The sequence below is a fragment of the Canis lupus genome, chromosome 3, assembly GCF_048164855.1.
Source record: "Canis lupus baileyi chromosome 3, mCanLup2.hap1, whole genome shotgun sequence".
Taxonomy (NCBI): Eukaryota; Metazoa; Chordata; class Mammalia; order Carnivora; family Canidae; genus Canis; species Canis lupus.
Window position 1 is genome coordinate 67,567,803 of NC_132840.1, and position 26,864 is coordinate 67,594,666.

At 40.0% G+C, this 26,864-nt stretch overlaps 1 protein-coding gene and 1 long non-coding RNA gene across 11 annotated transcripts in view; one reads left to right on the plus strand and one right to left on the minus strand.

Moving 5' to 3' along the window:
* The first annotated feature begins 36 nt into the window (after positions 1-36).
* On the plus strand, positions 37-25,019 carry HOATZ (HOATZ cilia and flagella associated protein). 5 transcript variants are annotated; one of them, XM_072821934.1, is made up of 9 exons: positions 95-174; positions 1,735-1,753; positions 1,941-1,993; positions 2,567-2,842; positions 3,896-3,934; positions 4,410-4,480; positions 21,488-21,547; positions 22,141-22,193; positions 24,841-25,019. In XM_072821934.1, exons 4-9 carry the CDS (start codon positions 2,617-2,619, stop codon positions 24,896-24,898), a joined length of 507 nt encoding a protein of 168 aa, XP_072678035.1. In that variant the 5' UTR covers positions 95-174; positions 1,735-1,753; positions 1,941-1,993; positions 2,567-2,616; the 3' UTR covers positions 24,899-25,019. The 5 variants fall into 5 exon arrangements, with proteins under 5 accessions (XP_072678036.1, XP_072678038.1, XP_072678039.1 ...); XM_072821938.1 differs by lacking the exon at positions 22,141-22,193 and having other exon boundaries at positions 73-174; XM_072821935.1 differs by lacking the exons at positions 1,735-1,753; positions 1,941-1,993 and having other exon boundaries at positions 37-174.
* Positions 2,567-26,864, minus strand: part of LOC140630943 (uncharacterized) — a 78,800-nt gene continuing 54,502 nt past the window's right edge. For 3 of the 6 annotated variants that reach the window (XR_012028625.1, XR_012028626.1, XR_012028627.1), the window contains one exon: positions 2,567-2,894. This is a non-coding gene — a long non-coding RNA (uncharacterized lncRNA). Of the gene's footprint in view, positions 2,895-17,742; positions 19,853-20,778; positions 24,469-26,864 lie in introns of those variants that run through there. The other 3 variants (XR_012028629.1, XR_012028630.1, XR_012028628.1) reach the window with 3 other exon arrangements.

The window sequence follows — 26,864 nt, forward strand, 5'->3', positions numbered from 1 at the left end:
CGCGCGCCCCGCCCCCTCCGCCGCGGGGTTCCAAGGGCGGTTGGCCCGCCACGGCCACGGGCACTCGGCCACTCGGCGCTGCGGGGCTCTCGGGGCTGAGAGCGCCGGCTCTAGGGTTCGGGCTGGGGGCTGAAGACAAGTTTTCTGGGACGGAGCGGCCCGGGGAGTGAGGAGGTGGGAGCCCGACCCGAGAGGAGCCTCGAGGGAAGGACCCGGGAAGGGAACCGGGGGCGGGGGCCGGGGGAAGGGGACCCGGGAGGCCCGGGAGGCCCGGGAGGCCCGGGAGGCCCGGGAGGCGGGCGCGGGGACTCGGCGGCCTTGGGAGGAAGACGGGGACACTTGGCGCTGGCCCGGGGGGCGCGGCCGGGGGCGCAGGTGTCCGGCAGGGGCCGGGCGGGGGCGCCGGGGGGTCCGGGGCGTCGTCCCGGCGCCCGCGCGGGTGGCACCGCCGAGGCCGGGGGACCCGCACCCCGCGGCCCGCTGGCTCGGGGCCTGGAGCGGCGCCGCCGACCGTCCGGGAGCTGCAGCCCGCGGGCGCCCGGTGCTCGGTTTGTAGGCAGTGTAATTAGCTGATTGTCCTCTGCTGCTTACAATCACTAACTCCACTGCCATCAAAACAAGGCACAGCATCACCCGCCGGCCCGCGGGCAGGAGGACGCCACCCCGGGCGGCAAACGGCCAACCCCGAGCGTTGGCACCAAGCGACGCCTCGAGAGACCTGATGCGTCAGCGATTGCGGGGCGCAGGGCTGCGCGCCCAGCACGTTGTCAGCCTGCGAGGACACTCCTGCTAGGTGGCCGACGGCTGCTGCTCCAGGCAGCTCAAGTCCCAGCTACCCCGGGAGTAAAAGCAAGATTGGGCAAGCCGCCTGCGGGAGAGCGAGCGACAGGTGTAAAATGTAATGGCTTCAACTGTGAGCTAGAGTGACATTGAGATTTGGGGGAGGAGCCCTATGTAACGTCTAATGCTGGACATGCTGCCCTTGATCGCCAGTATGTAGTAAGGGATTCGCCAGCCCACCTGCTGAAGTGAGCTACGGTTGAACCAGGGAAAACCAGTGTGATTTGTCTGTCACAACGTATGGGGCACCGACTTGAGACTGCAGTGTGTGATGGAAGCAAACCTTGTTTTTCTGTGAGTCTAGTTACTAGGCAGTGTAGTTAGCTGATTGCTGATAGTACCAATCACTAACCACACGGCCAGGTAAAAAGATTTGGGAATCATCCAAATGAGCTGCCCATGCACATCAGCGTGTTAGGGGGAGGGAGGGGATTGGAACGCTCGAATATTACCCATTGCCTATTAATAGCTTAACCGAGAGAGAAATCAGTATTTTAGCAGCTAAATACACAATGTATAGTTTATATGTCTTTATAATTTGTTTCCTTCAGGCTCTTAACCCAAAAAAAAATTTTTTTAGATAATTGGGAAATAGGATATTTTCCTTCACTGATCCATGTCATTGTATAGACTTGTGATAATCAACTTTTGAACTGTGAGACTGTATTATTTTGAAAGAATAAAGTGCCCTAAGGTCCTAAGTTGTGATTATTACCTTTCCTGAATTGGCTTTACAATGTCCATCTCAATTCCTGCCACAGTAATTGCAACTTTGCTATGGCTGAAGTGGTTTCATTGTTCCTAGATTAACGAAATCTCCCAGGAAAGTTATTCACTCACACTTATTAATATTTTTATAAGGATACATTCATATTTTTCATGATTTTTTTTCAGGAAGGGACTGAGTTCACACATCAGATATAGTCCTTTTTTTTTTTTTAATTTTTATTTATTTACGATAGTCACACAGAGAGAGAGGCAGAGAGAGAAGCAGGCTCCATGCACCGGGAGCCCGACGTGGGATTCGATCCCGGGTCTCCAGGACCGCGCCCTGGGCCAAAGACAGGCGCCAAACCACTGCGCCACCCAGGGATCCCCAGATATAGTCCTTTTAAGTGATCACTTACAACTGTTGCAGTGCAGGCAGCATTCGGTGAGACTGATTAGTAAATGCATTTACAATCTAAATCCAGCTTCTTCCGTAAGATTTCTCTTAAGAGGATGGGGCAGAGGGGAATATACAACAAAAACCTTACACAGGTACTTCCTGGCCCAGTTCAGAGCTCTGGCTCCCATAGACTAGGATGTTAGCTGCTCTATTGAATTCTCCAACCAATATCCACATAGGGTGTGCTGAGCTGTGGCAATCTGTTGTGGGAGGAGAGGTGGGTTGGGGTGGAAGAGCTAAGAATTTAAAAGCTTTATATATTTAGATATATTTGGGGTGGAGGAGGAAGCTGGGTAGGGTGTGGGTTGAAGGCTGGCTGAGGTTGTAAGAGAGCTAAGTGCTGCCCTACCGAGGCCAACGGGGACAAGAACCACCCCAACCTTGATGTTTTGACTCTTCCTACCCGGGCCGCCAAGGCTTGGACTGGTCCGGAAGCCTGTGATAGTGCAGAAGTGGGCTTCAGAGAGCCCACAGGCACGCGCTGGACCCCAGCATCTACCCAGGAGAGGAAGGAGGGCTTGGGGCGGTGGTGGCCGCCAACTTGACGGTTCTCTGCAGGGCGGGGCTGGCAGAAGAGGAGGAAACTCGGAGCGGCGTCCTGAGTTGCCATGGAAACGAGGGCCGGCGGAGGCCTCCCCAGCCACCAGAAATCCGTTGAAATTTGTCCCCAGGGATTACTGGTGTTCGCAGGATCTTCCGAACAGGATTCCAACTTGGCCAAGCAGTTCTGGATCGCTGCGTCACTGTATCCTACTACTGAATCCCAGTTGGTGCTGCCCCGAGGTAGCAGCCAGCGCCTGCGGGTGGCCCGGCCCTCTAGGCCCCCTGGGCATGGTGAGTAGCTGCCTCCTGCCTCTGGTTTCTGCCTCCACCCTAAGTAACCAACCTGGAAGAAACCAGAGCAGCTCCCAGGAGAAACCGACAAACCTAATTCTAAAATAATCTTTCATTTCATTGGGTGTGTGTGTATACATATATATGTGTGTATATGCACATATATATATATGCCACATCTTCATCTTATATACAATGGAATATTACTCAGCCATTAGAAACGACAGATACCCACCATTTGCTTCAACGTGGATAGAACTGGAGGATATTATGCTGAGTGAAGTCAATCGGAGAAGAACAATCATTATATGGTTTCACTCATGGGGAACATAAAAAATAGTGAAAGGGAATAAAGGGGAAAGGAGAGAAAATGAGTGGGAAATATCAGAGAGGGTGACAAAACATGAGAGATTCCTAACTAGGAAATGAACAAGGGGTAGTGGAAGGGGAGGTGGGCAAGGGGGTTGGAGGTACTGGGTGGCAGGCACTGAGGGGGTCACTTGACGGTATGAGCACTGGGTGTTATATGTTGGCAAATCGAACTCCAATAAAAAATATACAAAAAGAATCATTAGAAAAAATTATTTCAAATGTCTAAAAACCCAATACAAACAGGTTTTTTTTTTTTTAACTTCTCAGCAATCCTTCCACCCAGAAAGCATCAGTGGTATATTTGTTACATCTAAAACCACATCTGAAAGTATCCCTTAGGTGATGGCATCTATTTGGCCAAACAGTATAGAATAATCTGGAGAAATGCTATATGTTGACTGAGAGGATGTTAAGGGTGGTTGTTTACATAATCAAGTTTAAACATGAAAGCCTCAGAGAAAGTTGAAAGCAGAATCAATATTAGGAACCAAGTTCCCAGACCTGTAAAAACCTTAGGAAGCCTAAGATATAGAAACTTGTCATGCAAAAAAAAAAAAACCTTTTGTTATGCAACTTTTATAGGTATAGAAAGCTTAAATACCCCCTTTTTGTAGAAAGCTTAAATACCTTTAATGCTGTAGTCTTCCCAATAATTTCTTTACTTCCCTTTGTGTTTTTTAGAGAAAGTTTACCTCCAGCCTTTCTCCCTTGAGAAAAACAGTAAGTACCAAGTTTCATGTATTTCAACATCCTGATTCCTAGATTCTTCAGAAGATAGGTAATAAGTATAAGGAGATATCTTTACACTTTGGCATAACTTCCTGAATTGCATACCAAAACCCTGTCTCAGAGACTACCCTATTTATCCAAAGGAGAATGTCTAAATTCCCCTAACATCTTGAATAGTAATGTAGAAATTGGAAACTCTGATACTGCAAATACATTCTCTTCAGAAACCTTGTCTCTGGACTCAGGCTTACTCATCTTCTAAAGAGATTAGAGGTTCCCTTTGCCATAGCTCATTAATTCAGTCTCCAATTATTTATGAATCTAGTTTGTGAAGTTTCAAGACAGTACATATTTGTCTTTACCTTCCTACTCTGTTACCTTTTAACATTTATCCAAGTTTATATCAGCATTTTTATAAAATCATGATAAAATTATTTCAGATTGAATTTGACTTTATTTCCTTTAGAGAATACAGATGTCACTGCTGAAACCATAAAGATTCAGGAATCTGAGGAGAAAGAAAAGTATCTTCAAAAGGTAGGCCAATATTTCAGAAAGTCATCTGATTTTCATTAGAAATTCATTATTATTTTCTAAATAATCCCAGTTATTCTTTTTAAATACATATATGTAAAAAATTTCTACTTCTGGTACATCAGCTTGAGCAATTAAAGAAACTTTATTAGAATTTTAATTGAAAATTTAAAAATTCCATTAAATTTTGGCTACTGTCAGCATCAGCCAAAGCCTAAGGATATACAGGAACAAGAGAGTCAGAGGGAAATGGGGGGAAATGGATTCACACACTTTCCACCCAATAAAGCCCCAAACCATATACAACATTCTAAGAACATTGTAACAATTGGAAAAAAATCAAATAGACTATCTTAATAGGTCAAAATTAAGTGATTAAGTGACAGACTCAGAGGAATGAGCCTGTCATCTAGAACCATTTTGACTAAAAGCTGAAATTGAACACATTAATACAGTCAAATCAACTGAACACGTCTCCTTTTGGCAACATCTCTTATTTGCTTTCCCTAACACAGGCACAGACTTTAACTCTGCAATTAATACAGTGATTTATAGGAACATTTTTTTTTTTTTTGGTTAATGGATAAGTTCCATTCCTGTAACTGTTCCTGGGCTATAAAAGCAAAGATAGAAGATTCATTTGGGCTTAATGTCTTTAATCATTGGATATACTGGCAAACTCTGAAAGACTTATCGGGAATTCTACATAGATTATAGAATAATGCATTTGTGTTTGCCGACTGCATTAATTCACTTTATAGACTACTGGGGATTCCTCCAAACAAATGAGGTGATTATAAATAGTCAGCATTTTCTTTTTTCTTGAGGATATTAGGCACTCTGTGTTTATACCGGGACTTAATGGGTGGGATGGAGTCTAACTTTTAGTGAGGTAAAAATCATTAAATTCAACTACCTCAACACTTTCTAATTTCATTTTTGGAGGAGATTAAAAATAAAAGATTAAAGAACAAACTTTTTGGGCAGCCCTGGTGGCTCAGCAGTTTAGTGCTGCCATCAGCCCAGGGCGTGATCTTAGAGACCCGGGATCGAGTCCCATGTCGGGCTCCCTGCATGGAGCCTGCTTCCCTCCGCCTCTCTCTCTGTCTGTGTGTGTCTCTCATGAGTAAATAAAATATTAAAAAAAATAAAGAACAAACTTTTGTCAGTTCTTATCACGTTTTGCAAACAGTTAAGACAGTGTGAGTTACAGTTGGATGTTCTGCTGATGGTCTATCATATCAGTACGTCTTAGAACTGGTTTCCTTACCTCAGGTTCTTCTATATTAATTAAGAAATTAATTACAAATATTGATTGAGAAGTACTAAGTGCCAAGTACCATACTAGATGCTGGGAATCCACAGATAACATGTGGTCCCTGATCTCAAGGAGTTTACAGTCTGGTGGGAGAGACAAAGTCAAAAGTTATGATACAGTCTTATGATAGATGGCTATGCACATAATACTATGGGAACATGAAGAACATCAAAGTGAAATTTAGGGAATCAAGAAATCTTCCCAAAGGAGCTGAGTCTTAAGGAATATATAGAGTGGACCAAAGACTATGCAGAGCAGTCCTCGACAATGTGCTAGTTAAATTCCTAAAACCCAAGTCCAGTTATGCTTGTCTCCTTCTATATTGGTGTGCTAGGGCTGTGGTTACAAAATACCACAGACTGAGTATTTTATCTTCTCACAGTTCTGAAAGCTGAGAGAGATCAAGATACCATCATAGTTGGCTTCTGATGAAACCTCTCTTTCTGGCCTGTGGATGGCCAACTTCTCACTGGGTCCTCACATCGCACAGGGAGAGAACTCTGGTGTCTCTTCCTCCTCTTATAAGGACATCAGTCCTATCATATTAGGGCCCCAGCTTAATTACCTCATTTAACCCTCATTACCCCCCTACAGGCCCTATCTCAGAATACAGCTACCCATACAGGTACGGCTTCCACATCGGAATGGCAGGGGGCACAATTCCGTCTGTTCATCTACTTTTGTTTTATCCTTGGCTCTCCATTTCTGCAGGACCAAGACCAAATCCTTCACCATGGTAGTGAAGGTCCTTTCCAATCTGACCATAACCTGACTGACTGCTCCTACTACACTTCCCCTTCCCCTGTACCCTTCCTGACCCCAGTGTAGCCCACTCTGTACCATTGGTTCGCAACCACTAAGCTAGGGCACACTCTATATCCTCCCCATATGTGCTATCAAAGTGGTGGAATAGGTAAAGTAATTTTTGCTGAACCTAAATATACACATTATTCTGTGATATCTGCCAAATTGTACATTAAGTCAAGTGGGTCCTGCAATGCAGTAAAGAAGAAGATTCTATTTGTTGAGAGTAGAAGAAGCCCAAGGAAACAGCAAGCCAGCAGGAAAAAAAAAAGTTACTGAATGTATGTCTCATATAAGTACCTAGGAGAGCTTAGTACAGCATAGTAGAGTGCTGTTTCAGACAAGGCCGTGGTACAAAAGGCAAGAGAATCCTGCAATAACTGGATGCTATAATAGATATCCTCAGATATTATTATGATATATTTGTAACAGCCAATTTAGTGAGTGTATACCATGTGCTATAAACTAAGCTAAGCAGTTTACATATATCAACTCACATTCTCCTTAAAATAGCCTCATGAGGATTATCCCCATTTAATCAAACAAGGCTTAAATGGTTTTCCAGTTCCCACAAGTGGCGAGTGGCAAAGCCGAGAATCAAAGTCTATATCCTAACTCCAGAGCCCATGAGACTCATTGTATTATAATGATTGCTGGCTGTGGCACTGTCTGAGGCTGCTGCCAAATAACCTAAAATTCAAAACTCTAGTATGAATAAAACAAGTGTGAGAAACACTGCTTCCAACCCTGTGAGACTATAAGCTGTTTATCCAACCTGCAGTGCACTTTCGTGTCTATACCAAAGCGCTCTTCCCCATGTACCTTCAAGGCCTACCTCAAGTGCCAACTTCTCTGTGCCAGGAGAGGTGACCTAGAGACAAGCAGAACGAAGAGCTTCCTGCCACATGCTCCTACAGCAAGTTGCCTCTCTCTCTCACACACAGTCTTCATCACGGTGATCTGTGTTATGGACCATTGTGTGTGTTTTTGTCTTTCCTGCCAAATTAGGCACCATGGTGTAGTGGACTTCAGAGACAGAGCAAGTTTGGAAATCTAACTCTGCCACTCACTGTTTGCATGACCTCAAACAACCTATTTAACTCTGTGAGGCTCAGCTTCCTCAGATATAAAAGGAGGAATGATAAAAAATAAACAAAACTTCATCGAGTTGATATAACTTATGTGAAGAGCCTGGCCACTACAACAACAAATCAACAGATGCAAATTCTCTTCTCCCCTCTGAGGATGGAGATCCTTTCTTATTGCTTAAGTCCAGTGCCTTTCTGTTTATTGGAACCCACTACATATTTGTTTCTTTAATAAATAAATGCATAAATGAATGAATTAATGGTGAACATATGCTCTATACAATGATATTTCCATTTCCGTTTTGCCTTCCCCACATATATCCATCTGGCAAATTTTTCTAGGCTGATAACTTTTGCAAGCATACTCCCCCAAGCTAATCTATGTGCAAGTCTGCTTTAGGAGCATGTTAGCACATCACTTCTATTCTCAGTTTTGCTTTTATCTCATGGGTCTCTGTGTGGTGGGAGGAAATGTGACTCCCTGTAATTATGAAAACATAGAGTCAATTTTTGGATACTGCCATTTTTCTAAGTCTGTAGCACTTCATCTGCACTGCTGCCATCGCAATTCTAGAACTTTTAGTCGGGTGGCAGAAAATAAGTGGCAATGAGAGGTTCTTGTTAGCTAATAAAAAATGTACAATGATCTATTCAATTTCAGAGAATCTACACATTTTGAACATGTACATTGACAAGTAAATACTCAGTATGATTTTCATTTTTTTTTTTTTTGATTTTCATTTTAAAATGGGAAAAAATATTTTGCATTAATTCTCCTAAGGTTTTTCTTTTACTTTTTCTTAAAACTAATGAAAAATCTAAAAATTTCTTTTCTGTATGTCTTAAAAGTACTTTCATAAAAGCTTTTTCTCCCAACTCATATTGATTTTTTTGGTTGCTGAACTTTTTTTAAACTGTAATGTTACCCTCCATATTGGAATATATTCCAGGTATACATTATAAATGCTTTTGGTTAGTGGACAAAATGCTATTAATCACAACTACTATTTCTTTGATGGATGTCCATGGCAGAAAATCAAAAACAGTTGAGTCTGTCAAGATTAAATGGCTTACTCTGTCCATAAAGGAAACCTTATAGCACTGTACTAGACCATTATTCTTCCTTTGAGAATTCTAAAGTAGTCTGAAAACATTATAATAAATGAATAGTCAGCTAATTTTTTTGAAATCTTAAAACTAATTTGCTTTTTAGTTTTGCCACCTTTAAGAAAGCTCTTTAGCTGATTATCTCTTTATAAAAAGAATTTTAAATAATTCATTTGCTGGGAGAAGGAAGACGAGATCAGAGCAGTATTTTAAGGCATATGTAGAGATGGCGTATTGGAAATAGCCATCTGGAATGAAAGGTCTGACATGAGTGCATACAAACTAAAGATTTTTACAAGAAATTTTTGCAATCTACAGAACAACATCCTCAATACATTCTTTTTGGGGAATGAAGTTTTAATCCATTCTATCACACAATATGTGCAACTAGATTGACCATAGTTTAAGTCATCCTCAAAAGTGAGCTTGCTATATGGCACTTCCATGAACCAGAAGCAAATTATGCTATGAGAACATTCTTAGAAGAATCTTAGAAGCTTCACAATACTTTTATTTACTGAATTATGAAACAGCATGAAAGTGGAAAACTTTACTGTTATCCTCCATCATCCTACACTTTCAAAGTAATTAAGAGGGATACTCATACTCATTATAAATCAGTTTCATAGAGCCAAACCAAACATGTAAGAAATTTCCTCAGTGTCATTGCCATGATGCTCAGATAAAAGAAAATCCTCTTTGGTGCCAAACTGATCAGAATTGGCTTCCTAGACAACCCTAAATTTTCTCAGTAACAGTGTTATCTAGCGTTTTTTCTTTTTAGTTTTACCATCCTTCTCTAATGCAATATTAGCAAAATTCCTTTTCTCCCATAAAATACATACCATTAGGAAACAGTAGGTTTCTCCTTTACCAACAAAATATACTTAGTCATTTAAATTCCTGTTGTTCCTAATTTGTCAAAGAACTCAAGTAGAAGAATCATAAAAATAGAGCGTGCATTCACAGTAAGAAGCAAATATTTTGGTAGCAAATGATAAGACTACATAAATATGAGTTACTCTTTAATGTTATCTATAGTACCACTTTGTTTTCAAACATTATTCAAACTTGGGAAACATTTTCAGTTGAGAGGTTCCTTCCTCTCTTAATCTTCTTTGTAACTTCTACAATCCATGAAAATATAGTTGGGGAAAGGGATCAAATAGATGAGATCTGGGATCATATAAATGAATTCATTGCCCAAGACAGACCCAGCTGCAGTTGGACAGGGCCAGGTCCCAAAAGCATATTTTCCTCCCCCTCCCCCAGAGATCTATGTACTTTATCTTTTATATACATCCACCTTAGGAGCAGAATAAAACATTTTAAACCCTAAGATACAACTGGTCAAGAACCCATACTAATGATCTGCTCGTAAAACATGATTAAATGAAGCTATTGAATGCAGAATGAAGCCCAAAAAGATTATGTATGTTTAAAATAAATGACAAGACAATAGTGGAATAGAGTCTGCAGGTCACAGAACAAAGCCATAGTTGATGAGCATTGTATGTTCTCCAAAGGAAGTGATACCAGGAAAAGGCAACAGAGAGAAATGGAAAGTCATGGTGCCAAGGTTCAAAGCCTATAAGAGAAACCTTGCCATGGGAATTAGCATACAGGGTCAGGGGTGGAAAATAAGACAGGACCACTGTCCCAGAATACCTGGGATACTAGACAAGGAAACAAGAAAGAAATTGGACACAGGGCACAAGACAGTATTCCACATGCTGGAACTTTGGTACGAGGGAGAGGCTTTGCTATAAAAAAGAAAACAAAGTCCTAGAAGTATAAATCCTTCCCCTCAACAATCACATTGCTCAACAGTTGTGTTATTCCCCTACTGCCATACCAAGAAAACTATTTTAAAGCCATTAATATAGAAGAAAAAATTGACCAAGCCAAAAGATGCTTAAAAATCAATTTGGCTCAGTTGGTTGAGCGTTCAACTCTTGATTTCAGCTCTGGATCATGAAATCAAGCCCCGCATCAGGATCCGTGCCGAGCATGGAGCCTGCTTGGGATTCTCTCTCTCCCTTTCCATCTACCCCTTCCACTCACATGCTCTCTTTCTCAAAAAAAAAAAAAAAAATCAATTTACAAACAATTGATTCTGTTAGGTAAAAGTATATTTTCATTGTTACAGTAATTTAGTCATTTATTAGAAAAATTTACCTTTTATTAAGGATAGTATATCTAAACCTTGAAACTTTTATTATAAAGGTTACATTTTTAGAGCACAGAATAACTAAAAACAAAGAAAAAAACCATCATTTTTAATGATGGTTATAATGTTTTATATATTATCTTTACATTCTCTGGAGTTAATGACTATAAATGCTGCCAGTAGACATAATGTAAACCTTGATGCAGGTAAAGACACTAGCCTATAATGTGAGGTTGGATTGGACTTTGTGTAGGTCTTACTTCATAGAGATAAGACTCCACACTGAAACATAGGGTCATGTGGCGCCAGGCTGAATTTTACTCAATGTTTGCCCAAAGCAGCTGAAAACTCTGTAGCCTTAAAAAGAGATGTAGACAAGTTAAGGATCTAAGTTGAAGAGGAAATGCTAAGCCCAGGCAAGAAGGGCCAAGCAAAGCCATATAGGAAAAATAAATCATGAAGACAAAAGTTAGGAGAATCTGATTTGGAAGAATTGGGCAAGATTCATTCAACAAATATTTATTGAATACCTCTATGTACCTAGCACTGTGCTGGGCACTAGAGTCAGATGATGGAGTCCAACATGTTTTAAATACACAAACTCTATCCTTATATGAAACTTGCTGTCTACTCAGGGAGAGAGATTAGTGAAAGAATTATATATGATGTTAAGACAACATTTAATAGGGCAGTATTTTTTTAATAAATTTATTTTTTATTGGTGTTCAATTTGCCAATTGTTATTGTTATAGAATAACACCCAGTGCTCATCCCATCAAGTGCCCCCCTCAGTGCCCGTCACCCAGTCACCCCCACCCCCTACCCACCTCCCCTTCCACCACCCCTAGTTCGTTTCCCAGAGTTAGGAGTCTCTCATGTTCTGTCTCCCTTTCTGATATTTCCCACTCATTTTTTCTCCTTTCCCCTTTATTCCCTTTCACTATTTTTTATATTCCCCAAATGAATGAGACCGTATAATGTTTGTCCTTCTCCAATTGACTTATTTCACTCAGCATAATACCCTCCAGTTCCATCCACGTTGAAGCAAATGGTGGGTATTTGTCATTTCTAACGGCTGAGGAATATTCCATTGTATATATAAACCACATCTTCTTTATCCATTCATCTTTCGATGGACACCGAGGCTCCTTCCACAGTTTGGCTATTGTGGACATTGCTGCTAGAAACATCGGGGTGCAGGTGTCCCGGCGTTTCATTGCATCTGTATCTTTGGGGTAAATCCCCAGCAGTGCAATTGCTGGGTCGTAGGGCAGATCTATTTTTAACTCTTTGAGGAACCTCCACACAGTTTTCCAGAGTGGCTGCACCAATTCACATTCCCAACAGTGCAAGAGGGTTCCCCTTTCTCCACATCCTCTCCAACATTTGTGGTTTCCTGCCTTGTTAATTTTCCCCATTCTCACTGGTGTGAGGTGGTATCTCATTATGGTTTTGATTTGTATTTCCCTGATGGCAAGTGATGCAGAGCATTTTCTCATGTGCTTGTTGGCCATGTCTATGTCTTCCTCTGTGAGATTTCTGTTCATGTCTTTTGCCCAATCCATGATTGGATTGTTTGTTTCTTTGCTGCTGAGTTTAATAAGTTCTTTATAGATCTTGGAAACTAGCCCTTTATCTGATATGTCATTTGCAAATATCTTCTCCCATTCTGTAGGTTGTCTTTTAGTTTTGTTAACGGTATCTTTTGCTGTGCAAAAGCTTCTTATCTTGATGAAGTCCTAGCCTCAGCAATCAGACAACAAAAAGAAATAAAAGGCATTCAAATTGGGAAAGAAGAAGTCAAACTCTCCCTCTTCACTGATGACATGATACTCTACAGAGAAAACCCAAAAGGCTCCAACCCAAGATTGCTAGAACTCATACAGCAATTTGGCAGTGTGGCAGGATACAAAATCAATGCCCAGAAGTCAGTGGCATTTCTATACACTAACAATGAGACTGAAGAAAGAGAAATTAAAGAGTCAATCCCATTTACAATTGCACCCAAAAGCATAAGATACCTAGGAATAAACCTAACCAAAGAGATAAAGGATCTATACCCTAAAAACTACAGAACCCTTCTGAAAGAAATTGAGGAAGACACAAAGAGATGGAAAAATATTCCATGCTCGTGAATTGGAAGAATTAATATTGTGAAAATGTCAATGTTATCCAGGGCAATTTACACGTTTAATGCAATCCCTACCAAAATAGCATGGACTTTCTTCAGAGAGTTGGAACAAATTATTTTAAGATTTGTGTGGAATCAGAAAAGACCCTGAATAGCCAGGGGGAAAAAGAAAACCATAGCTAGGGTCATCACAGTGCCAGATTTTAGGTTGTACTACAAAGCTGTGGTCATCAAGACAGTGTGGGACTGGCACAAAAACAGACACATAGATCAATGGAACAGAATAGAGAATCCCAGAAGTGGACCCTCAACTTTATGGTCAACTAATATTAGACAAAGGAGGAAAGACTATCCACTGGAAAAAAGACAGTCTCTTCAATAAATGGTGCTGGGAAAATTGGACATCCACATGCAGAAGAATGAAACTAGACCACTCTCTTTCACCATACACAAAGATAAACTCAAAATGGATGAAAGATCTAAAAGTGAGACAAGATTCCATCAAAATCCTAGAGGAGAACACAGGCAACACCCTTTTTGAACTTGGCCACAGTAACTTCTTGCAAGATACAACCACGAAGGCAAGAGAAACAAAAGCAAAAATGAACTATTGGGATTTCATCAAGATAATAGGGCAGTATTGATCCAATCAAGGGAACAGGAAGGATTTCTGCAAAGACAAGCTGAGATTTGAAGGAGAAATGGGCATAGGCCAGAAGAAGGGGTGGAGGGAGCAATGGGAGAGCATTCCAGACAGCAGAGGCAGCTCTGCAAAGATCCTATGCTTCAAAATCCAAATCCAAAATCCATTTCAGAAGCTGAATGATCAGTGAGGTAATGCAAAGTTTAGGCCATGGTAAGAACAATGAGAAGCCACTGAAGGGTCTGACACTGGGGATTGATAATACCAGATTTGTTTGCAAAAGTCAGGATACTAAAATATAGAGAATAGTTTCCACTGAAATATGTATGATGGAGCAAAGAATGGATCAAAAGTGGCCAGAGCAGAAGAGGGCAAACCAGAGTGGAGGACATTGCAATCACCCCGCTGGGAGGTGATGGTAAGATTGATTAATTAGAAAAGAGGAGGTGAGTGAGTATTAGGAAGTACAATAGCTAAGTCTTCAATTATACATTGGATATGAAAAGTAAGGCCAAGCAAGCTATCAAAGGTAACTCATAGTACTCTGGATTATACAACAGGTGCCATTCTCTGACACAAGGGATAGACAGAGGTCAGGTGTTACACTGGTATTTTGTTTTGTTGGAGAGGGGCGGGGTTAAAAATTCAGTTGAGACTTAACCAGTTTGAGACTTTAACCAATTCAGTGCCTTTGAGATGAGCAGGTGGAGTTGTTGGATAGGCCTGAAACTCAGGGAAGGACCAGGGATGAGATTTGGGAGTTAACCCCTACACCTTCCTTCCTATAGCCTAATGGGCAGGACAGGAAAGACACACTGGAAATAGGAGGTCAGTGCTATTAATCCATTCATCTTATCTAAATATATATCGATATGATGGAAATCCTGAAGACTCAGTAATTTGTTTGTGGAGGACAAGCCTTGGTAATTATCTCAGAGTGAATCATCAATAATATATCATTCAATCACATATACTCTATTGAATTTTGAAATGCAATGTTCTTTCAGGCTCCTGTTTTTCTCAACATTAAAATTCAAATCTCACGGCCTTTTAAAAAATAAGTGCCTTAATCAATTTTTAAAAATCACTTCTTTTACTTTCATGCATTTATTTTGTGTGAAGATTTTAAAATAAGGGCTACACTTTTCTGGTACTTATTATTGGTTTCCATTAAAATATGTGTAGCAGAACTAAGAAAAAATATGTAGCAGAACCAAGAAAAAAATCTATTTTTTTATTCTTCACAATGGATAAGTTAATATTTTATTGAAACCTACATTTAAGAAAAATTGTATTGACTCTCTCTTATGTAATGACTGATATGTTTTCCTCATTTTAGCAAGCTGTCATTTTTAAATGAAAATTATATATGTCAGGGCTATGGGACTTAAGCCAGGATCAAGCAATTTCCAGGAGGTATGAAAGGTGCTGAGATATGCATCTTTGCCCTTCTAGTCAGCATTCTCCTCCAGCTAATAACCCTCTGACATCTTCCATCCACTCTCATAGATTACTGCTCTTAGGTTTATCTTCTGAAATTCCTCTGGAGAAAGCCTTTTCACTGATTATTCGGGCTGTCTTTCAAGGTATATAGTAGATCATTCGAGATCCAGGAGTTCTGTATCTTACTATATGGTAGGTATAATTTACTATATGGAAATTGTAGCATCTACAAATCAGATTTCAACTAACAGGCACAGGGAATGATAGTAAAGCTATAGAGTAAATTCAAAGTGGAGGCATTATCAAAATCAGCAAGCTAGCAGGTAGATACCGCCTTTTGGAATCAAGCCCAGATGTGAGACTTTTTACTGCCAATGCATTGTTTTACCTAAAGTCAATGAGAATTCTTACTTTCCTCAAGTTAGCACTTGTAACGTGGAAGAGAAAGAGAACCTACTGAGGATGACATTTGTAGAGTAAGAGCTGAAATTCCCTACTGCTCATATTGGACTCCTAATCATGGGTCTAGAATTAAAACTTAAATTTAGGAGCCTCAAGGAAAAAAGTCAGATAATGTTCTTAACCTCTGTTAAACCACAGAGCCTTGGCTCTGTCTAAATGATATTCTAAATTTGGAATGTAATTCCCATTGAATAGTTAACTTTTAATCAAAAAATCCTATCATAAATATTTATATTAAATAAGATCTTAGAAAGCTCATCAGTTTAAAAGTACTACTATTGGGATGCCTGCATGGCTCAGTCAGTTAAGTGTCCAACTCTTGGTCTCTGCTTACATCTTGATTTTAGAGTCTTGAGTTCAAGCCCTGTGTTGGGCTCCAGGCTGGGCATGGAGCCTACCTAAAAAAATAAAAGGTACTACTGTGATTCAACTATTCTTTATCCTTTAATATACTTTTTGCAAAGTGCTACATGATACCATTAAATAAACTTTGATCAAAGCTGACCTCAAGCTAGATTAGAACCCTACTCTCTATTACCATAGCACTCATTTTCTACTTAGAATATAAATTTTTCTGAGAGTAGACACTATTCTTGTCTTAGTCACCATGGTTAATCCTAATTATTCTTCATTTTCAAAATGAAGACTGAATGAAGTAACCATTTATCACTCTGTGTGTGTGTGTGTGCACGCATGCATGTGCACATGCACGAGTGTGTGTTTATTCCAAAATCTCTAGGATGTGTTCAAAGGGATCTAGCAGAAGAACATAGGATATGGAGTACAGAGGCAGAGACACAGGCAGAGGGAGAGACAGGCTCCCTGCAGGAAGCCCGATGCAGAACTTGATCCCAGGACCCTGGGATCATTACCTAAGCCAAAGGCAGAGGCTCAATGGCTGAGCCACCCAGGTGCCCCCACATATGCTATTTCTGATGAATGTTTCACTCAACAAATTTCAGTCATAATCCAAAGAAGAAATGTATTTTTCACATGAGAACCAGGTCTTGAGAAGAAAGGACCTTTCTTTTAAAGTCTAGTGTTTATTAAGAGTTTCTTTTATATAACTGAAGATTAACTAAGGAGAAAGCTTATAATACACTGGAGAATTTGTGGGCAGAGGAATTTGCACTACATACTCAAGGGCAAATAATCTCTTGGGTATCCCTCCTCATTTCACCCTTTCTTCCACCCAACTCTATCCACCAGCTCGTCCATAGGCCAGAAGTGGAGGCATCAGTACCCTCCACAGCTGTGCACAGAGGGTACGCAATCTATCCTTCTCCTCTTTTTCCTACTCTTCCACATTTTGAAAACATTAGAAGGAAAGTTTTCTCTAATAATAATAATAGCTACCATTTATTAAATATCTACCAAATACCATGCAGAATGTTAAGAAGTGTTTGCATGATCTTTAATTTTCACAACAACTTTCCTTAGAAATGAGATATCCAAGGCTCAGAAAGTAGTTCTTGGATTTACTTGGATCATAAACCTCTAACCTGTGGATTAGTGATTACAGTTGGAGGGAAGAAAGGAGAAACCAGGAGGGATAGTGAAGGTATTAATTTGCCATTAATCGTACAGCAGAATTGAGATTCAAACCCAAATGTTTGGCTCCATAATCTGTGTGGCCACCCAAGTCATTTGGCCCTAAAAAAACAAAAAGAACTAAGAATCCTTGATGTGACACTAAAATTCATTAACCATCTACGCGATATTAAATTTTTATATTATCATAGCCTAATTTCCTGGAATCAATTTTTATTCCATAATTGATTTTTTTCAAGAATAGTATATAAATAATATAAATTTTTTAAAAGATTTTATTTATTCATGCGAGACACAGTGAGAGAGAGAGAGAGAGAGAAGCAGAGACACAGGCAGAGGGAGAAGCAGGCTCCATGCAGGGAGCCCAACGTAGGACTCAATCCCCGGTCTCCAGGATCATGCCCTGGGCTGAAGGTGGCACTAAACCACTGAGCCACCTGGGCTGCCCTAAATAATATAAATTAAATGTATAAATATATAAGAAAATATTATGTTAAAATATTAAAATTCTGATCTCCCTATATTATTATTTTAAGAATTAATAAATTTTATTACTAAAACCCCTTGTAAATATAATATTCCATTAATGGCCATAATCAAAACACTGTGATTAGAAATGGTTATTCTTTTGTTGTTATAAAAATTTTTTAAAGATTTTATTTATTTATTTATTCATGAGAGACACAGAGAAAGAGAGGCAGAGACACAGGCAGAGGCTCCATGCAGGGAGCCTGATAATGGGACTCAATTCCAGGACCCCAGGATCATGCCCTAAGTTGAAGGCAGACATTCAACTGCTGAGCCACCCAGGTATCCCTGTTGTTATAAAATTAACAAGTAAATCATTTATCCCTACTAACAAGGTAAATTGTAAGGATTTTTTCTTATCACTGAATTTATTTAGTTATCAAAGCAGAGATTTATTAGAATAGTTGGCAGTGTTTTTGTTCTGGTGACAGAACAAAACTGCCTACAGAAGTTTTCTTATTCATTCCCAGGAAACATGTCCAGGAAGCAGAAATCAAATCATATTTGAAAGCTTTGTTTCTGGTGCATTATAAAACTGGTTTGGTACTAAAAGCCATTATAATAAAAAAGGACCTAAAGTCAAAAGAAAAAAATGCATTTTTTTAACATAAAATCTGTTTATTTTTTACCAAGAAAAAAAGGGCCAGAGGACAAGGTGAGCAGGGGTCGGGGATGATGCTAGGAGCCACAGACTGAGTCAGGTTCTAGAGGTTCCCCAGCCATCTGCTCTTTACCCCACTCTAAAATTAAAAAAAAGTCTATAATTGGAGCCCTTGGTCAGGTTACACATGCCAGGAGAACTCACTCTACACCATGATGCTGGTGCCTCAGTGCTGGCTAAACTCCAGAGTCAGTGACTGTTCTGACTCTCCTACCGTGAATAAGCGTTTGGTCTGCACCAATCATAGAATAGATGCATCTCTCTCTTCAAGACAAATGAATTTTTAATTTTAATAGTATTTTAGATCTTGTAACTAAATATGTGTCTATTTGTATATTAGAAGTGTTACAACAATATAATTTGCCTGTGGCTACCCAGGCCTAGGTGTGCTTTACACACAAAATAATCACATAGTTTTGGGGGTTTTTTTAGGATTTTTTTAGGGTTTTAAGATATATCCATTGTTTAATTTCACTACCTAAAACATTTTTCTTTTTTCTTTTTTTTTATTTTTTAGGCTAATAATTGTGTGTATTAGTGCAATGATATCATTCAGACATTATGCCACAATCAGTTCAACAAAAATTCATGGACTATCATCTGCAAGGCTCTGCTAAGCCCTAAGGAAGGATAAAATGATGAATAGACTCTGAAAGAGTCATGGTAGCAATTATGAGATAAAACAAGGAAAGTAAGAGCAATACCTAAAAGGTATAAAGTGCTATGGAATCACAGTATGGGAGCAGTTAATTCCCACTAAGTACATGTGTAATGGAAAAGCTAGAAAGGACACCAACTCTGAATCCCTATGTTGAAAACATCCGAAGTCCTTATCCACAGACATTATTTTATTCAGTCCCTGGCAAGTAAACAAGTATGAAATTTAGCTTGGTATTTACAAGTACCCTGGATTATTTCTCTTTCAATAGCAGTGGTATACAAGACCTAAAATTCAAGTAAAAGGTAGAAATCCTGTCCCAAAATAAAAACGTCATAGACTTATAAAAGGCAAGATTCATAGGACATGAACAAAATGATACAAAGCCAAGGCATAGGTGCACCTGCCCCAGCTGCTGATTGCTCCTGCCCTGTATGGGCTCTCCCTCTCAAGTGTCTCTGTGGAGCACACCCAAGATCAGTAGCTTCTCCTGCAGGCATCCGGGCGGAGGACTCCTCCTGAGAAACCACTTAGCGATGCAGCTGCCTCCAAGGCTCTGTACATGCTCTTTCTGCTGCCTCAAAGTCTTGTATCACCATCCTGTCTCTATTGCTCCTCTGGTGATTACCATTTGTAGGAACAAGCTTGTCTTCTCTGGGACATCTTTCTCCCCGTAGATACATACTCACCCTGGTCTGAATTAAGGGTCTCTCTTCAGGTCTTGGATTACATCCTATACCATCTGCATTGTAGCACATTTGAAACCATTCTCTGTAATGACCTTGCAGGCAGGAATTGTGTTGTACAGCCCCTAGCACAGAAATGTTACATCAGAAGTACTCCTTATGGTTTGGAATGTGTCTCCCCTTTAAAACAATACCTTAAAGTCCTCATCCCCAAGACCTCAGAATGTCTCCTTATTTGGAAATAGAGTCGCTATAGATGGAACTAGTTAAGGTAAGTTATTGCTGGAGGAGGGTGGGGTGTCCTTCTAAGACAGCCACGAAAAGACAGAGACACACAGAGAGAAAGGAATGTGCCTATGCAGGCAGAGTTTGGAGTTACACAGCTGCCAGCAAGGGATGCCACAGATTGCCAGCAACCACCAGAGGCAAAGGAGGGCTCCCCTACACATCTACACATCTCAGTGGGGACCATGGCCCTGCCAACACCTTGATTTTGGACTTCAAGCATCCAGAACTGTGAGACAATACATACCTGTTGTCTTAAGTCAGCCAGTTTATGGTACTTTGTTAGGGCAGCCCCAGGAAAATAGCGTAGTACTTAGTAAACTTGAATGGACGGATGACTTCGAATTTTTACCTGGCTACAACAAATCTGTATCTATGCTCAGTTATCTCTTTCTTCTAGCCTGAGTCTAAACAGAGCTCCTTTCATTTTATTTGGCCACTTGAAGGTACATATTTTATTTGTCTGATTCTCAGGTTTTTCTTTTGTCCTCAAATACTGCAGATGCAATTTTCCTTTTTTTTTAAGGTTTTATTTATTTATTCATGAGAGACACAGAGAGAGAGAGGCAGAGACACAGGCAGAGACAGAAGCAGGCTCCATGCAGGGAGCCTGATGCGGGACTCGATCCCAGGACTCCGGGATCACACCCTGGGCAGACGGCAGACGCTCAACTGCTGAGCCACCCAGGCGTCCCCAGATGTGATTTTCTGCCTGGCTTTCCAAAACTGAAAATAACCAGATTTTATGAAAGAATTTTTGGACCTATTTTTGTCTCTTTTTTTATAGTCTATATCTTGAGATACAGATTTATCAATCTTCATGCCTGCAGTAAATTAGTTTTTTACACTTAGGAAAACTTAACTGAGAGTGTCCATGTCTCAATATCGAAGGCAAGAGAGATGAGAGAATGAGAGTACATGCGTAAGCTATTCAGAGTCGTCCCGTCACGGGTTTGGGTTGTGGCACGCTGTTTGAGTTTGCTGATCTTACCATTTAATGGCAATTTAGTGGGGTGGACAATAGCTGGGGCTTTGTTGTCAAACAGAGCTGGGATCAACGCCAGTTCTGTCATTTCATGGCTTGGGTAAGTTACTTAACCTAGTTACCTCCTTTGTAAAGTGGGGTAATAGTGGTATAATAACTTCTGAGTTATTAAAAGAAAATAATGGCATAATGTACATTAAGTTCTTAGCATGGTTCATGTAGTAATAAAGTCTTAATAAAAGTTTTTATTAGATTTTGGATGGGCACAAGAAAACACCCTTCCACTGAGTATCAAAACCACATTATTTTGTAAACCAGGATTCTCTGGAATACACTGGAAAAGTATGAATCTATCATGGAAAACAAATATTTTTAAATTCTACCAAAGAATACCAGAAGGAAATGCAAAAAAAAAAAAATCTACTCTTTACAGACAAAATCTTTATTACTGAGTCAAGAAACTCACCCACTTTTTTTCCCCTTTAAACAGGCTAAAAGGAGAGATGAGATTCTACAACTCTTAAGAAAACAAAGAGAAGAAAGGATCTTGGTAAGACTGAGGAGGCATCCAAATAAATCTATCATTGAGGAGGGAGGGAACTATGGCAAATCCTCAGAGGTTTTATGGATTGTCCCCATAAATCTAAATACTCATGGTCCAGAGCCATCTATCCACTGGTGTGGGGGTAGACATCAGGCACTTTGGTCATCCCTAAGAAATCAAATCTCCAGAGTATGCAGCTCTGCTAGGATAGAAACGAGGTGATGCCAGCAGGTTTGGTGTCCTGTTTGATAAAAACTGTCAGATACTCACATGGGCCACTGCAGTGCTAATCTTTGTTTTACAATGATTGATCTTGTTTACACCATACAAAAACAAATGCTGAATGAAGAGAAACATAATAAAATAGTAAAACAAGAATAGCACCCTATAAACATACAGGTGTACAAACACCTGCTCCCCTGAATGAACCCCAAAAATCTTAATCTGGAATATTTCTAATCCCAGGGTTTCCAGATTTAAGAAGATAGTCTGTGTAAACACTGTGATAATTATACCTCAGTTTTTTTTTAAAGTAAGAAATGTCAGTCCATGCAAGTAAAAATTTTCCTCTTTTGAGTTTTGTTTTATTTTGTTTTTAGAAAGAACTGGTTTCCCTTCCTTATAAGCCAAAAGCCAAAGTACACAAAGCAAAGTAAGTTTATTTTTGTCAAAAATATTCTTACCTTTCAAGATCCCCCCATAGAGAAGCACTTTTTCTCCTATTTCCTTTGCCCCCTCCCCTCAAATCTTCTAAAAACCCACCCACTGTATTTACAGATTTCTTGCCTTGAATAAAACTCCTCATCCACATTAAAGCTTTTGTGCCCACTTGCATAACTGTGCAATAGGCCAGCATAAAATGGTCAAACAGGACAGCAGATGAAGCCTAAATATTTTTTTAAGATTTTATTTATTTATTCATGAGAGACACAGAGAGAAAGGCAGAGACATAGGCAGAGGGAGAAGCAGACTCCCTTCTAAGAGGCTGATGCAGGACTCTACCCCAGGACCTCAGGATCACGACCTGAGCCAAAGGCAGACGCTCAACCTCTGAGCCACCCAGGTGCTCCAAGCCTGAATCTTTGTACACATTCCCTTCCCCTTCTTTCCCATTCTGGGCTACACATTCACCTGCCAGCGTGGTCTCTCAGCCTCCACTCTCCCCACACTCAGTCCCTCACCTGTTGCAATTTAGCAGGCCTTTTAGATTACCAGCTCCAATACCACTAAAGGCATCCCTAAGGTCACTAAATCTAGGTTCATGTAGCAAGAACTTTAGCATCACAGTGAGGGGTTAATTGCCTTATCCCTGGAATAGCACTGGAGCTGGAGGAGGCACTTGGTCCAGAAGAGTTTAAAGGAAACCCGCTATCACAACTTCATCATTAAAGAAGCCCTAATAAAAATCTCTCCATTTTTATTTTTTTAATCTCTCCATTTTTGTATTATGACTGAAAACCAATGTAGCTAACAACCTTAATTTGACAAATAAATATGTGCATGCTGTATTCAGGGAAAAACAGAGAGTAATAGAATTTTTATTCCTATCTCACTGGGTATTGAGGCTGACTCCAGTTAATGTTATCAAAGTAATACTCTTAAAAAACAAATGTGTCCACACAAATTTTAAAAAGTTTTGTAAAGGGCACCTATGTGGCTCAGTCAGTTAAGCTTCCTTCCTTTTATTTAGCTCAGGTCATGATCCCATGATCCCAGGGTCCCAGGAGCCCACGTCAGGCTCCTTGCTCTGAGGGGAGTTTTCTTCTCCCTCTCCCTCTGCCTGCCACTCCTGCTGCTTGTGCTGTCTCTCTCTTTCTCAATCTGTCGAATAAATAAATAAAATCTTTTTAAAAAATAAAAAATAAGTTTTGGAGGAAGTGAAAAGATCATTTAATCACCTGGCTGTGTTGTCTATGTAATTCTCAGCAGTTTAATTTCTTGCTTTTCAGCCAGATGATTTGAATAAGCTTCTAAGGGTAGAGCAAAACTAGTCAATGGAAAGATGCACTTATCTGATTCAAATAATGGGTCAAGATTGGAACTTACATAGCATCAGCGATAAGTCTGGGCACCTTAGGTTTCTGGGCATATTTTTACAGGAATGCTCAGAACATTCCTGCTACCACCCCTGTTGATTCACCTAAGAGTAAAACATTATTTCACAGCTTGACGGATAATTCTTTACATGCTTGTCTTTTGTAATTCCTTTTGTATATTAACTTGCCCATTTTCCCTCCTTTGCCAGGAAGCCTTAGATTTCATTCCATTTCACTGGGACATCTTTCTCCCTTGAGCTTCTTATACCATCTGTACCATTTCTTCAACAAATAATGACACCGGACTTTGCAGCCATATTCTATAATTACCTACTCATTAACTCTTACATTATATTTTTTTGAGAAAGAGAGAGTGGGGGGCCGGCAGAGAGAGAGAGAGCGAGAGAGAAGGAGAGAGAATATTAAGGAGGCTCCATGTTTAGCACAGAGCCTCACCACCCTGAGATCACAACCTGAGCCAAAATCAAGATGAGACACTTAGCCAACTGAGCCACTGAGGCACCCCTCATATATTTTTTACTTGTCTCTCAACTATTTTGCAAGCTCAATGAGAAATTGGGTCACCCAAAGTGCCTAACACACTGACTACATGCAGGAATTCAAAAAATATTGGTAACAAAAAATTTTCATTCAAAAATATCATGTAATTCAGTATTAGCTAATTTAGAAGGTGATGCTTTTATACTGTACATTATAAACATTTTTAAATTTTTGAAATATTTTAGACACAATTATAAAATAATTCAATTTTCCCTCTTTTTCCTCCCTCCATCCTTTGTTCACCCAACACCCCCTATACACAGAGATATACCTTTACCATCCTCCTCTAACAGATCTTCTTAGGATAATCCAGGTCTCCTTTAGTCAGAACTAGAAATAGAAAGTATGTTCATAGTAAGGTTTTAGTATCAATATGTTTAGTGCCCACCACAGGAATACTTGCATTTTAAAGGCAGTGTAACTAGAAGGAACAATGGGTATCCAAAGAAATCAATTATCAGTGATAATCAGAAGTGTGAGCAAAATATATTTAGGGTCCCAAACCCTCAAAACACACTTCCCATCATAATGGCCATTCCTCCCACCTGTAAGTTCATACTTGGTGGCAAAATATAATGCATAGTCAGAATCCAAGACAGTAAATCTTTGCTGGGGAGACTTTCCAAAGTTGTTTCCATGCTATATTGTGTTCACAACTACCAAGTTCCGTGTAGTAAAACTGATTCATGTTACTGCCAACAGGAAAGTGATATTAAAGTCAGATAAGGAAGACCAAGAGGAGGTCAAAGCCTTGGACTAACACGCTTGGCACATGGCAGAGGATGGCTCATGTACATCTTTACTTTTGAAACAACCTTCTCTTATGTCAGGATCACTGGGATCACTTTGTTAAAACTGACAAATAAAGTTCAATATGCAGACTTCTAGGAATCTTACCAATTATTGAACATGCATCTATTTTACTTGATGGATATACTGTATTTGATACGACACAATCATCTCTCACATCTTAAACTCTCAAACTCCTGTTTATCTTTTTTTTCCAAGATTTTATTTATTTATTCATGAGAGACAGAGAGAGGCAGAGACATAGGCATAGAGAGAAGCAGGCTCTCTGAGGGGCCCGATGTGGGAGTCAATCCTGGACCCTGGGATCACACCCTGAGTCAAAGGCAGACACTCAACCACTGAGCCACCCAGGTGTCCCAACTCCTGTTTATCTTGTTTTCATCAGAAGGAGGTGTCCAGAACTGCTAAATTGGATCTCTGTTATAAATATCAGATAAACAGGAAACAGGGGCTATTATGTGCCCCAACTTTACAAAGTCCTGAAAACTTTAAAGCCTTCTTGCTGTGAAAAAATTTATATATATATAATTATATATATAATTATATATATATACTTATTTATATATTTTTATAAATTTTACTATAAATATTTATACTATATTATATATATTTAATATTTCTATATATAGAAATGGATCCATTTTAAAATCCATTATATATATATATGAAATCCACTTTCCAAAATTTGGTTTATTCCATTTCTGGATCATGTCTCTGAAGCCATAAATTATTTCTAGTTCTGTTAATAGCTGGCTTAACATTCCTATATCTTACACACATATGCATAATCTCATTGCCAGCCTACCTCATTTTCAACAGTCATTCCCTTTGGAAAGAGAAGGTGAAGTATTTGTGCCTTCTGTGCTGTGTAACTGGCAGTCTTCCTCAGGGTTGTGCTCTGTTCCAGTGCTCTGCTGAGGCTCCCAGCTCTCTGGAGGACCACCATTCACTTCGCTCTCAGCCCCCATCTGCCACTTCTGGACATAACCCCCATCTGATGCAGCTCCCACCCCACAGCACCCACAGAGGAGTGGGTGAGCCACTGGTCAGAACTTAATCACAGGGACAAACCAAACTGCAAGGGAGGCTGGCAAATAGTCTTTAAATGGAAGATCATCTGCTAGTTAACATTCAGGACTCTTACTAAAAGAAGTGGACAGGGACGCCTGGGTGGCTCAGCAGTTGAGCATTTGCCTTTGGCTCAGGGTGTGATCTCAGATTCCCAGGTTAAAGTCCCACATTGGGCTCCTTGCATGGAGCCTGCCTCTGTGTGTGTGTGTGTGTCATGAATAAAATCTTTAAAAAATAACACAATTTGTTAGAGTCCTTTTTACTTAGCCCCTTTAGAAGAATTGCAAAGTTACACAGGTAAAGGGTGTGAATACAGGACCTGCTCAGAACTGGAGTTGGTATTATAATCTAGCACAATTAAGTTGACCACATACCTTAACAAAGGCACTGTGGGCCAGAGTATCAAAGGGAGAACTCAGGGCACAATTTAATTATTTGGGCCAAGGCAACAGCTTCCCTAAGCTGTAATATGTATTGTGATACTGGAAATACATCATTTTCAAGTGACACTAGGTTACCAGCTATCTGCACACTTACATGTGTATTTGCCCCATCAAACCAGCGCAAAACTCTTCAGGTAACATCAAGAGTTAATTGAAACTCAGACTCAGGAATTGCCAAAGGCTACATAGACTTTAAGTGAAGAAAAGCAGAATATCAGATGCCAACTCAAGTGCTTCCCTTACCATGGCAGTCCTCTCTTTGTTTTGAGAACCAGGAGTTTCTAGAAAGAATGCATGTTGGATATGAGATACTCCAACTCAGACATAAGGACGAACTGTAAATCAGCTTGCCATAAAGGTCAGGCCTCATCCTGCTGATGCTGCTTTATTTCGTGGTTTCAG